The sequence below is a fragment of the Xenia sp. Carnegie-2017 genome, unplaced genomic scaffold, assembly GCF_021976095.1.
Source record: "Xenia sp. Carnegie-2017 unplaced genomic scaffold, XeniaSp_v1 HiC_scaffold_1, whole genome shotgun sequence".
Lineage (NCBI taxonomy): Eukaryota > Metazoa > Cnidaria > Anthozoa > Malacalcyonacea > Xeniidae > Xenia > Xenia sp. Carnegie-2017.
Window position 1 is genome coordinate 9639360 of NW_025813402.1, and position 12996 is coordinate 9652355.

Here is a 12996-nt window from a genome sequence, read left to right on the forward strand (position 1 = left end):
TGACGGCAAACGGCAAACCGTCACGTGAGCAGCATGGCTTTTCGGATAACGTTGCGGTTTGCGGTTCAGAATTTAACAGAAAGAGACCCTTTTAGCGGTAGGAGATATACGGCAAGCTTTATAGCACTTTTCATACAACTAAGTGATGTTTATGGCTGAATTGTATATATTCGTGTGGGACTGTGGGTATACAACATGAATATGCCTTTTTCATCGACAATTTTTTAACAAAGCATACAATTTAGCTCAACTAAATTCCATTTTTTCCCAAACGACAAACCTCAACAGCAAGCGGGTAGTCGAGGTTTGCTGTTTGACGTAACCGCCAAACTAAAACTTTCTATTAATAGCATTCGATCTGGAGGACGAAAACAGCCGCTTTACCACCACTGATCTTGCAAAGGACTATATGCTCCTATCAGTGGCGTAGCTAGCGGTCCCGCTACTCCCGCCCGGCGGGAGTAGAAATTTCCCAAAAAAATATTAAATATTCTATTTGGACATAAGATATACATTATTTCACGAACAATTTGTAATATTATGTTTTATTCGTTCATATTTGCGCTTTTACTAGGTGGTTCGTAATCGTAATACAGCAAAATCTCAAGATTTGTTATGTAACCTAGCAACATTTCTCGCACATTGCATACTCGCGCGATTCTCCACGTATTCCGCCCATCTTCAGAGGGCGGAACATACAATATAATTCTATATAAGAAGTTTTGAATTCTGGTTGGCTAAGGGACTTGACGCATGCTCAAATCTGCTGTTTTTATAGTCGAACTCCCGCTATTTTAAATTGGCGGAGGTTGTAATTATTCGACCTTTTAATACGAGTACAGCGAATTACCTGTCATTGTCGGTATTAATTTTCCATTGTGTTTACTCTCAAATTGCTATTTTGTATTTGTGTATGACACAATGGATTCAAGTGCGACTGCGATTTGCTCAACTGATGTTGATTTAGTAAATAGCTTATTAGCTAAACCGTTCTCTGCTCGATCGTCGGTCGAACAGAATGTTATCGTTCATGAACGGCCTACTCCTGATTTAACTATCCAAAATAAGGGAAGAGCATTTCAGAGAGATTGGTATGAGGCGAAGGACTGGCTGTGTGGCAGTACAACCTTGCAGAAAGTGTTTTGTTGGCCATGTCTAATGTTTTCCCAAAACATCGCCATCGTGGACTAAGAATGGCTACAACGATATGCGGAGTATTATGTCTGATGCTAAGAAGCATGAAAAATCTAAATCGCATTTGACTGCATTTAAGACATGGAAAACTAGTGAAGTGAAATGATTGTCTTATGTCCCTCGCTAGAAGAAATGAGATTCAGCGTCACAATGAGGAGGTAAGACAAAATCGAGAAATTTTAAAACTGTTACTGAGGCCGTGCTGTATTTGTCAAAGCAAGAGTTGCCATTTAGAGGTCACAATGAGTCCGAAGGTAGCTTGAACAAAGGTAATTATAGAGAGTTGCTCGAATGTTTTGCTAAGTTTGATTCTGTATTTGAGCGTCGACTGCACAGTAGACTAGCAGAATCTGATATAGTTGGTGACAGAAGATTTACTGAGTCTCCCCAGAAATTCAAAATGGTCTTATCAGCTGTCTTGATTCAATTATTGAAGATGAAATCAGAAAGGAAATAAATGATTGCACATTTATGAGTATTCAGGTTGATGAAGCATCTGATGTCTCCACCAAAGAGCAGCTAAGTGTTATTGCTCGGTTTGACAAAGCAAGTGAAATTATGGAGAGGCAATTAGGATTTGTGGATGTAAGTATGAACAGAAATGCCACAGCAATATCACAAGTTGTCAAAGATAAACTTGGTGAGTATTCTAATATAAAAGAAAACTGGTTTTACAAACATATGATGGTGCTTTTGTCATGTCTGGCCATATCAATGGTGTTCAAGCATTGGTTCGACAAGAGTATCCTTTGCTCATTTTGTTCATTGTGCAGCTCATAGATTGAACCTGGTCCTATGCCAGTCAGCCTCATCAATTTCTCCTGTTAAAATCTTTTTATTAATATAGCTACATTCAGCACATTTACAAGCAATGCCCCAAAAGAAAAGCTTTTCTCACATCTAACAACCTTGAGTTTCCTGCCCTGGTGAAACAAGATGGTATTATCGCTCTAGATTAATCAATGTATTGCACAAAACTATGAAAAACTTTTAGATATTTTGAGGGGGTACTTGAACAACCAGCTGGGTTGGATGATGAGTCATTAAGTAAAATAAGTGGCTTACTGCATTATCTTGATAGCTTCTCTTTGTTTTCTAGTGTGTGTTTTTACAGGATTTTAGAACAGTCCACAATTTTGTATTCCATTCTTCAAAATAGGGAAACCCATTTTAACTATGGCATAAGCAAGATTGACAATTTCAAGCAGTTTATTGTGTCACTTCACAGATCAAGCTTTCACGAGAATTTACCAAACTGCACTAGAAAAAGTAGGCCCACCAGCAACCAGAGCAGATAGTAGATACAATTACAAACAGCTTTATTTTGAGATTATTGATTCCATTAAAGGCATGTTAAGTGAACGATTTCAAGATATTAATCAGTTCGAGTTTTAGACCTTGTAAATCCTAAACTATTTACTACATGGAAGGGCATAGTTCCACAGGAGAAGATCAATCTTCTCAAAGATAAGTATAGTCCTCTTTTGACATCCAAACTTTGGAGAGTCAACTTTCCTTCATTTACAACGACAAGGACTTTCACAAAGAGTGCAGTAATGAGGTTCTTAAATACATCTTCAAATTTAATCTCCAGTCGAGTTTAGGTCAAGTGGTAAATTTGTTAAAATTGAATGGTGTGTTGGCAGTGGCAAGTGCTTCAGTAGAGAGGTCGTTTTCTTGCTTAAAAGGGTAAAAGCTATTTAAGAAATAGAATGGGTCAAGGTCGGCTTAGCTCTTTGTGTAGAATATCTATTCACAAAGATATCATTGAAAAGAAAGAGGAATCAGAGGTGTTGCATAACGAGGTGGTTGAAAAATTTGTAGAAAACCCAGGAGGCTGGCCTTTCTTTATAAATGATGAGTATAGTATGTGTTTTGATATTTGTTCGTATAATACATGGTACTTCATTGAGAAAATTAAGCATAACTTTAAAGAATAAAGCCATCCCTGTCTACTTGCCCCAATCTAAACAAGTTTAAACTAACAAGTAGAATGCTAAGAAAAATCTCTCTCTATGCACTTTAGAAGTGTCGTATACTATATTATTTTTGTGCTAATACAAATTTCTTCTGTTTATGCAGGGGCAGTGATGAGTAAATTATGTTTTAGGGGACAATTGTCTCTTGCGTAACGTTTCTCTGAGCCACCTTTAGTTTTTAACTAGTTGCAGTTTCAACGATTGCCACAATAAGAATGCAGCTAACAAAATGGGTTTTATAAATTATTGTACAACAAATAATTCGCCTCGAAATCGCAGGAAATGCTGTTTCCAAGGCTCTGGATTTCAAATTTTACGGGGAGCATGCCCCGGACCCCTATAATAGCCTCCGGCGCGAGATGGATTGGCGGGAGTGACTATTTTTCCTAGTTACGCCACTGGCTCCTATGATAATTAGAGCCGTACGCAGTTTGTGTTTTTTGCCAGTAATCTTTCGAAGTTCCTCAATTTTGCAGCAACCATGCTGTCACGTTATTGAAAGTAATCGCCGTCCAAATGGTTTGACGTGAAGATGTATACATAAATCAATGATTTGACCCAATCCCTACATGTCTAACTACGATGCCAATTAAGGTGAGGCTTTGACGCCATTGTAAAAGCTGGTAAAAAGCACATCCAAAATAAGCAAAAACTTTTGAAAAACCAAACCCAAAATATCCTCTTTACATTAGCACTGAAGCAAATTTTAGTAGTAAATATCGTCAGTTTTGCCACCTTCGCACAAAAATTCGGCAGTGTCAGGTATCTTGTAGATTGAGTTTTAGGCATTGGGTTCTATAAGACCTGGAGGGGGAACGTCAACAAAATTAGTATAAATTATTAGCGCGCGGCCGCGTGGTCAAAAACATGGCGGATTTTGGTTGTCAAAGTCAGCGGAAAGACGCGGGCTCATAAAATGAAATTTTTTTCGCCCACCCGGATTTGACAACCACAATTGCGATTATAGAAAATATCAATGCCAAGCACAAAACTTTTAGAAATTTTATCTTTAAAACATGCTGCAAACTTGTTTGGTATACGGATGCTGAAGTAATGCCAGAAAAGGAAACATTTCATGACACCGGTAAGCAACGTAAGATTGTTTACTATTTAAAGTGTTCAGTATTTTGTTTTAAGTCAATACTTGAAGTGTGATGGCATATATTTTGTGAATGTTTTTACTCCTAAGTTGTAATTTAAGTTATGTTTATCCAGTCTTATTTGTTCTTTACTTAATTGATTGCTAGACGAGGCATTGCAACCAGTTCTTATCGAGATATGCATATCTTAAAACTCCTTGTTTCAACTGAGTTGAAATGGAGGATTTTTTCATGATATTTTTCTGAAAATATGAAGCAAATATTAAGGACAGAGCTGTATTGAAATCAAATGCAGTGCAGGATTAATTAATGAGCTCTTTGGTACATGTCGTACAATAAAAATTACCTGTATTAAACAGCTAGCCTGGACAATTTGACAGATTTGGACAAGCATGATGATGGTGTGTAAAGGTTTGCTTTATGCTAAAAGTTTTATAAATGCCATATGGTGTTTCTGTAAATGAATTGTTTGTTACACAGTGTACTAAACAGGTTAGTACATCAAAATCAAGATAAAAACTACTTTGTTCAATAATGTGCCAAATTTTGCTCCTACCTTGAAATATTTGCTCAAGAAAAGCTTATCATGACATGCATGAAACATTAAATACATTACTACATCATCTGACAAAATCCATACATTTTTCAATTCCAGGTGATTAAAAATTCACATAAGATGCATTGGTTGCAATGAAGTTGAATGTGGAAGAAGCAAAAATTGATGGCAAAGAACTTTTTATGTCTTTTGAAGAATTACGATATCATTTAAAAGAATAAGAGTAGCAATCTAGTAAAAGAAGCCACATCTGCCTTCAACATGAGACTTTTCCAATTATGTATAGTTACTTTGTACAAAATACTATTTTAGATAAACTTGATTTTTAAGTCATTCACTGATATTTTTACCAAAAGACAAAAAGAAAAATTCAAAGGCATAATGTAAAATTCAAAAATTTGTCAAGTTGTTTGAACCTAGAAAAAATTAGTATAGGTAACTGTAATTTGTAAGGACACAAAAGAAAAGTAGTGCAAGGTTAGCATTTTTGAGAATTAATAAGTTCTTGACATACATTACACAAGGCCATAATATTATAAATAATGTCTGTATAATAACAATTATACAACATGCTAAATATCTTCACCTACATTATAATTATTTAAACAGGTTTGCCTTCATGCAGCAATAAGAAAAGTGTTATGTCAGAGAAACCAATGCACTTGATTTAAGAAATAGTATTTTCAATGGGAAATTAATGTAGTTCTGTTCAGTAGTAGATCCATGGTTGTCAATAACAATCCAGTTTCTAATATCTTGGCTTAAAACAGAATCAGCAACATGATTATAGAATTTCTGAATTTCGTTCTTTTGCTCTCCTAGTTCAAGATATTTTCCTCATAAGTTCTCAGTAGATTTATCAGAATATCATAATACTTTATAAGACACCCAGAATCAATCCTACCAAAAAAAAAACTCAAAAAAATTACATACCTACTTATAATATATTTCCAGTCGACTTAAGTCGTAGGGGTAAGCTAACTTTTTCTAACTCCTTTTTCGACATTTTAACTAAGATTTACCCATCTATTCAAGAAAGACAGTTGCACCAAGCTGTTCACAAACAGTCAAAAACACAAGTAATGCGCATGGGATTATGCATTAAAGCTTAACAACACATTAACAGTGTAAAGATTGCCGTTTGATATTTATTTCTAATATAGCTAAAGCATTACTTGACAAAATATACGTTATTTTACAGTAGATTTACCTCATTTAAATGTGTGTGTCTATTTCACAAAAACCTTAAGCATTATTTTCAATATTTTATGCTTACGGTATCGTGGTTGTTTTCGCTGGTTGTCATTACTATGAGCAGTAATAGAGATCCGTTTCGGGAGGGAGCGAATGTTAAAAATTTTTCTCAAAGTGGAAGTTTTGACAACCAAAATCCGCCATTACCGCCATGTTTTTGACCACGAGGCCCAGGCCCCTTTGCCCCTCCAGGTCTTTTAGAGCTCAATGGTTTTAGGTCATTGGGATGTCCTGGACGGCAAGAATAGAAACATAAAGAACGCAATTCATTGAAAAGAAATGTGTCATTAAGTTCTGCAATTCTAATTCTATAGTAAAATATTCAAAACAAGCAACACGCGTGCTTAACTTAAGCAAAAGTGGACAACAAAACAAGCCCGCTTTCATCGGTTGGATTGCCAACAATGTCAACCATCCAGAGATCTTCACTGATGTACACTATAAAAGATGAAAAATTGACTAAAAAATTGTTATAACATCAATAGATTGTAAAAATCATAGCAATTTGTTGAACGAGTTTAATTCAAGCAATGTTCCATTGAATATAGGTACAGCCGAGACGTAACCACGATGGTTATATCACTCAGATCAATCCTATTCGCTTATTTTTGTGGCTAGGGTGTTTTGTCCCAAATGCATGTGATTGATCGAGTAACAACACTCGTATATTCTGTAAATGGGGCTTACAGGATTCCCAGGAGTCAGTGTGCAGAGGCAGACTGGCCCATGGACTCCATGACCTCTTTACGAAACACCGGAAAAACTCAGGAAGGGGCACCAGTTGTAAACAGCAGCTAGTTGTAGAAGCGCGGGGGCGGAGGTAAAGTTCGCGTGCTTCAATAAATTATTTATGTGCTTAATATAAATTATCGACGGCTACCAAAGTGAGAAAACAAAATAAACTAGATAACAAAACGACAAATAAGATTCTGCACATTCCGTTTTTTGAGAACTGCATCGTGTTCCAGGCACATAGGCTAGTCGAAATCACTTGCTCGCAAGGAATGCTTTAGGGTAAGATACTATACTAGAAATAGCAAAAACGTCCATTAGCTTCTAAATTGTAAACAATTTTCAAAGGCGCAAGACGCCTCAAAAGCTGCCTATAAATTGAAACCGGGAGACTTAAAAATACTCGTTGACAAGCAGCATGAACATTGTTTCGTTTTTATTTTTATGTGGACAAACTTTTTTCACTTCAGTTGTGTATGGAAATTTTCTGGTGTCCTTATTAGCTAGTCCGCCTCTGAGTTTGTGCGTAGAAATTAAGAAAAAAATGTTTATCAGGTTTGCACATGCTTATACTAACCGAGGACACTTTAGGAAGAACTCGATAGCAGATCAATGCAAGCCCGAAACCGAAGGTTGCACCTGCTCGAGAGTTCTCATAAACGTCTCCGAGGTTTGCATAAGCCAGTGCAAATACGAAAAACATCTTTTATTTCGTTTATAAAATAACATTAATATAAAACAGGTAAATTTAAAACAAACGTTTTAATATTTCCTCAAACGTGTATTCATGATTGATTTGCAAATTCTCTTTGATTGATTGATTGATTGATTGGTTAATTGATTGATTGATTAATTTAATCGGTTGAGCTAGTATCGGTTGAGCTAGTATCGGTTTGCACAGCATAATGCAAACACGGCTGTAGATGGATCAGCACACGCATTTTATTTTATAATGATCTGTACTTACTGACTTCTCCTTTGTTCAACGTCACGTTGAAACTTAAACACGTTGTGTTGCAATCAGCGATGGGATATATTTCCATGTCGGACGCACCGGTCACTTGTGCGATCCACGAATTACCGTATTGTCCAACAGGCTACACGAAAATGAAAAACAACATTAATCTACGGTAAAGACAGTTATATTGTAATGCACATGCAACATTTATACGACGATCCTTTGAGCCATGAGAAATGTTTGGCGCCGCAAAATTCCCTCAACTTCGCTAAGAACTTCCCGTTATCATTTCACGTCACGCAAACAACTCTACAATTTTACACAACCAAGTAAGGGACGATAATCCTGAATGACTTCTCTAAATTGCACTTGAAATCAGAAATTTCATTACTCTTATATGCATGTTGCAGTTTCCGATTTCAAGTCAAAAAACCAATCAGAGCGATCGCGATATCGTTCATACCAATGACCTAGAACCCAATGTATTAGATATCTGACTCAGCCAAAATTCTATAGTTACGAGTGAGGTAGGCACCATATTGAAAGATGGCAAAACAAAAGATATTCACCATTAATATCTGCTTTTTTTGAGTTGATATTCAGTTGGAAAGTTGATAGTCTAGGTTTAATTTTTTAAAAGTTTATAGGATTGGGTTCTTAAAACTTCTTTTAGCTTATTTTTCATTGTGAGTTTTGTTTTTTTCTACCTTTTAAGATGGCGTCCTTGCCTTACCTTGACACGGTAGTGAGATACCTAGAGGAATGGTTTCTAAATCATTGGTTCATATAAAATTCAGTATATCGCCTTGTAGCTCAATTGATTGAGAGCACGTTTTATATACATTTTAATTTGATACGATAAAAAGCCGCGAGACAGGAGCCTGACAGAAGTTATTCGAGTGCAAGCTCTTGGATAAGATATAATTAGAAGGCTTTCTTACAAATAAACAACACCTAACTTTGTAAGCATTGCGCATAGCTAAATTGTCATAAATACGGAAGGGCAGCCCAAATTTTTAGTAGGAGAAAGGCATACGTGAGCAATGGCATTCGAGAGGGCAATTTACAATTCGGCTTTCGATACAAAAACGAATTTTGACAAATTAGAACACAGATTGCACAAATACTATTTTATAAGTTTATTTACCAGAGCAAACGGTTCCTCATCTTGGTTGATGACCATGAGAAATTTTTCCAGAGCTCCTTCCGTCTGAACAAAATACGGTCGGGGCAAAAATTTGCGGAGAGCTCGCAAACCTTCACCATAGCACACTTTCCTAAAGAAATTGATCAAAAGAAGTTTATACAGATGGATCAAATAAACAAAGAAACAAAGACTTGAAAACAAAGAAATGAAGAGACAAACCAACCAATCAACCAACCAGCAAGCAAAAAAACAAGCAAGTGCAGTACGTCAACACAATTTTCAATTTTCGTAAAAAAAAAGCATCACTATTGTCAAATTAACTTCACTATTGTCTTTCGTATGTCAAGTACATGAATCATAATATTTTATTTTTTACGTAAATATTTCATTCATTCTGAATTGAACATGGCGACATATTTACACGATTTAATGATCTTTTCAATGTTTTTTAGAAATATTGAGAACTCTGCGACAATTGTGTTGCAATAAAACAATCAATAGTAACAATTGTACTCGGCTCTCTATACTTTCAGATAGTTGGGCCGCGTTTATTTTGAGCAAAATTAAGTCAAGTGATATAAAATACGGAAAAATGTACATAAATAAATAAAATAAATAAATAAATAAATCTGGGAAATACAATTGATGCATTTTTAACGAATGGTTTTCACCGTGAAAAACGTCACTGACCATCTTATGTTTGGCGTTTCCAATCCACTTTTTTCCAGCAAATTAAAATAGTTCTCGATGGTGTCGACGGTTTCGTCGACGTAAGAAACTTCGCAAAGATCCTTGTTCAAGTCCTCTTTGTGAGCCAAATAATAGTCGTAGAAACTTTCGATGGTAATGTTTTTGTGCATGTAAGGCTTCACATCGGTGACGATAACGGGGTTGCCCATCGAGACATAGTCATCGACAAAATTGATGACATTTTTAACTATCGGCACGTCTTCCGCTTCTTGGCACGGACTGCAATCGGCCTCTTCTACAATAAATTTCACGCGTAACTTTCAGATCAACTCGATACAATATATCGTGATAACCAATGAGCAGGGCTCAAAAAAACATACATTGGAGTCGGGAAAATAACTCATTCGGATAATTAAATCGATCTGAAGACCATCAATCATGTATATATAATAGTCGAAAATTTCATCTTTATGTGATTTTAGGGCCTGGAACTAGGTGACTCTGCGCCGGAAACGGAAGAAATACAGGACAACATTTCGTTTAAATGGACAAATGGGATAAAAAGGGAGGCATGGGATGTAGGCTACAGAGAATTATTTCTAACCTGGAACGTAAAAGCGATTATCAACGAGACACTCAGCTCGAGCATATGGTTCCAAATCGAAAAACCTATGCAGCGGTAGCGTTATAAGACGCCACATTCTCAACGTCGGGTAAGTGAGGTCACTAACGACGCCATTGACATACATCTCGAACGGCTGGTAGTTATTCATGAGGATCAAACCTCCAGTAGACGCGGCCAGAAGTATTAAAGTCACTGTGCTACAGATTCCCATACAGGTAACTCGCCTTCTAGCTGCGACTTTCTTGTCCTTTTGCAGAGAAGGTACATTGCCATTTTTGTCTATTTGAAATAGAACATAATAATCAAATCCCGCTAATTTGGTCGTGCTGTGTGAATTTCAGGTCATTAGCATAATTCGTTTCTTTAGAAATCCATTTTTTACAATGTGCGAAGACATCAATATTTACATAATATGAACAAACTTAGTGACGCCGACAGGAAAGGAATTTCGAGACTTTGAAAAATATGAAAAGAAATGAAAGGGAGCGTGCAATGAATCCAATGTCAAATAGTAATAAAAATAGTTGCTTATTGTTAACGGTCACATGGCAAAGTCAGCAACCTTCGAGCATCGTTGTCTACATGATTGCCTTGAATACACATGTTGACATATCTAATAGAAATCTGCCCTTATAAAAACGTGTGCCTTTAAGATTATTGTAAAACCTGCCTGAAAGAAATAGCGTCTCGGAGAGCATACGTAAAATCGACCATTTTCTTTAAGGGGGCATGCCTTCAAACCCTCATTTAAGTCTCACACCTTTGACTACAGTCTGACTGTCTGAAGAACCAAGCAAAGCACTGACCATACTTGCGGGCAGGCTACATGGCCACCTAACTGAAATAAGATTGCCTTGACAAGTGCAATTGCCACGGTGAACGGCTAAAAACTCTAGAGTGACCAAGAGTGCAGAAAACCAATAGAAATCCGAGAAACCAAAGAAACCTTTGAGAATTCTGAAAAGAACTGTTTTAGAATCACAAAACTAATCTAAGAGTTCTGAAAAGAACTGTTTTAAAACTTTGCAGAACTTTTGGGACAGTGTTCTAATTTTAAAACAGTTTGGAGACACTTGCGATTCCACTGATCACCTCTCCAGTTCTCTCAGGAATCACCTTGGTTTGCATAAAATTGTATTTTTTGTGGTGCTAAGTTTGAATTCCTGCTTCTTCTGGCCATACTTACTTCTTAAAATACAGCACAGAGTACATAAGATGCACTACCTGTCTCAATCTACTAATAGATGATCAGAAAGCATTTTCTATATACTAAACATACTGGTACACCACCGAATCACAATCTGTCGCATCGTGTAAAGGAGCATTTTCAGTAAAAAACAAAGATATTTAACATTTGAAAAATACTTGATGACCAGATGACACAATCCACTTGATTATTGACTGATGTTATATGTTTTATAAACTCGACTAGCATTAAAGCAAGGATGTTCATTTCATAGAGGTGTATTGGGAGGGAGAGTACTACACACCATCAAAAATTTAGTCAAATACAAACTGATGAAAGATATAAAAAGTTGATTTGGGCTGAATTGAGGGTTTTTGCTATCAAATATTGACACTCAGAAGTCGTCCCAAATAACAAAGTATAGAACAGCCTCCCAATTTCTTTGAATGCGTGTGCCGCTACATGCAAGAGAAGTATTACTTTTTAATAGAAGAGTTGATACAAGTATGTGATGTTGAGACTGTCTTCAAAATTCCAAATTTTCATCCAAAATCAGAAAGAATAAAAGAAAACAATACCCGTCCATTTTGAAGGCACCCTACAAATTCGAGAATACCGGATGCATATTTAAACATATTAGTAAAGTTAAACTAAACTATCATTTAGTCCTCATTTATTATTTATATAGTATCATTTAGTATCATTTAGTGGTCAATATAAACAACGAATTATAAAGAACGAGGCATATTATAGGAGTGGATAGTAAGTGGACGGGTATTCTATAATCTATCCAGATATTCTGATAAAGCATATTTTCTTGTATTATAAAAGAAGATAAAAGAAAAAAATAATGAAAAATACTGCCAACTCTGTCACGTAGTGACGTAGACCGTGGTAAATACACAAAATGTTTGACAACCTGAAATAGCCTTCATAATAGCTTCTTCGATTTGATATTTCTCCATCTCCCAGCTTGAAGCTAGATTCTTCAATTGTTCGAATTCTTCTCGCAGATATTCCATGTCGAATTTACTTTGTATTCGTACAAATCGATCACTGTAAACGATTAACAATCACTGTTAACAATAAACACTCATGGATGAGTCATCATTTAATACAAGCGCGCCCACGTGCTGTATACCCACGAGGCGAAAACGTCATGTAGCAGCAAACATTAAAATACTATCATATTTCATACTTGGTTCTGAACTTCTTATTGACTGGAGTTAAAAAGTATTGTCTAGTCACTATTCATTCCTTTCCAGTTTCAACTTGAGATTTATGATAGATATGTGCAATAAGACAAAACATGTAAGACGGAATGCTTTTGAAAGCAGTGTTTTTGCGTTAGGAGGCATAAATCAATGAGCCACAGGGGCCAGAAAAAAGTAGCCCCTTATGAAAATTACATGTTTACACAAAGTCATGATGTACTTTAACGGATTAAAAAAATTATTTATTTAAGTCTGCGCATAGTCTTTAGTAGAGAGAGCTCACACAAAACATTCTATGGCTTAAATCATAGAAAATCAATCATTTGACAATCGGAGTTCGCTGGAAAACCAGGGGAATTAT

General features: G+C 36.1%; 1 protein-coding gene across 2 annotated transcripts; it reads right to left on the minus strand.

Moving 5' to 3' along the window:
- Positions 1–6328: 6328 nt before the first annotated feature.
- On the minus strand, positions 6329–12546 carry LOC124439565. 2 transcript variants are annotated; one of them, XM_046989825.1, is made up of 6 exons: positions 12341–12546; positions 10215–10514; positions 9611–9905; positions 8921–9050; positions 7783–7912; positions 6329–6521 (listed from the first exon to the last, which is right to left on the minus strand). In XM_046989825.1, exons 1-6 carry the CDS (start codon positions 12441–12443, stop codon positions 6433–6435), a joined length of 1047 nt encoding a protein of 348 aa, XP_046845781.1. In that variant the 5' UTR covers positions 12444–12546; the 3' UTR covers positions 6329–6432. The 2 variants fall into 2 exon arrangements, with proteins under 2 accessions (XP_046845781.1, XP_046845790.1); XM_046989834.1 differs by lacking the exon at positions 10215–10514 and having other exon boundaries at positions 12341–12528.
- Between the last annotated feature and the right edge of the window lie 450 nt (positions 12547–12996).

Coding starts and splice junctions, on each gene's coding strand:
- LOC124439565 (XM_046989825.1), bottom strand. CDS start 12,443: ATGGAATATCTGCGAGAAGAATTCGAACAATTGAAGAATCTAGCTTCA. Junction 9,906..10,214: donor TAATCGCTTTTACGTTCCAG/GTTAGAAATAAT, acceptor AATTTATTGTAG/AAGAGGCCGATTGCAGTCCG. Junction 7,913..8,920: donor ATGAGGAACCGTTTGCTCTG/GTAAATAAACTT, acceptor ATTTTCGTGTAG/CCTGTTGGACAATACGGTAA.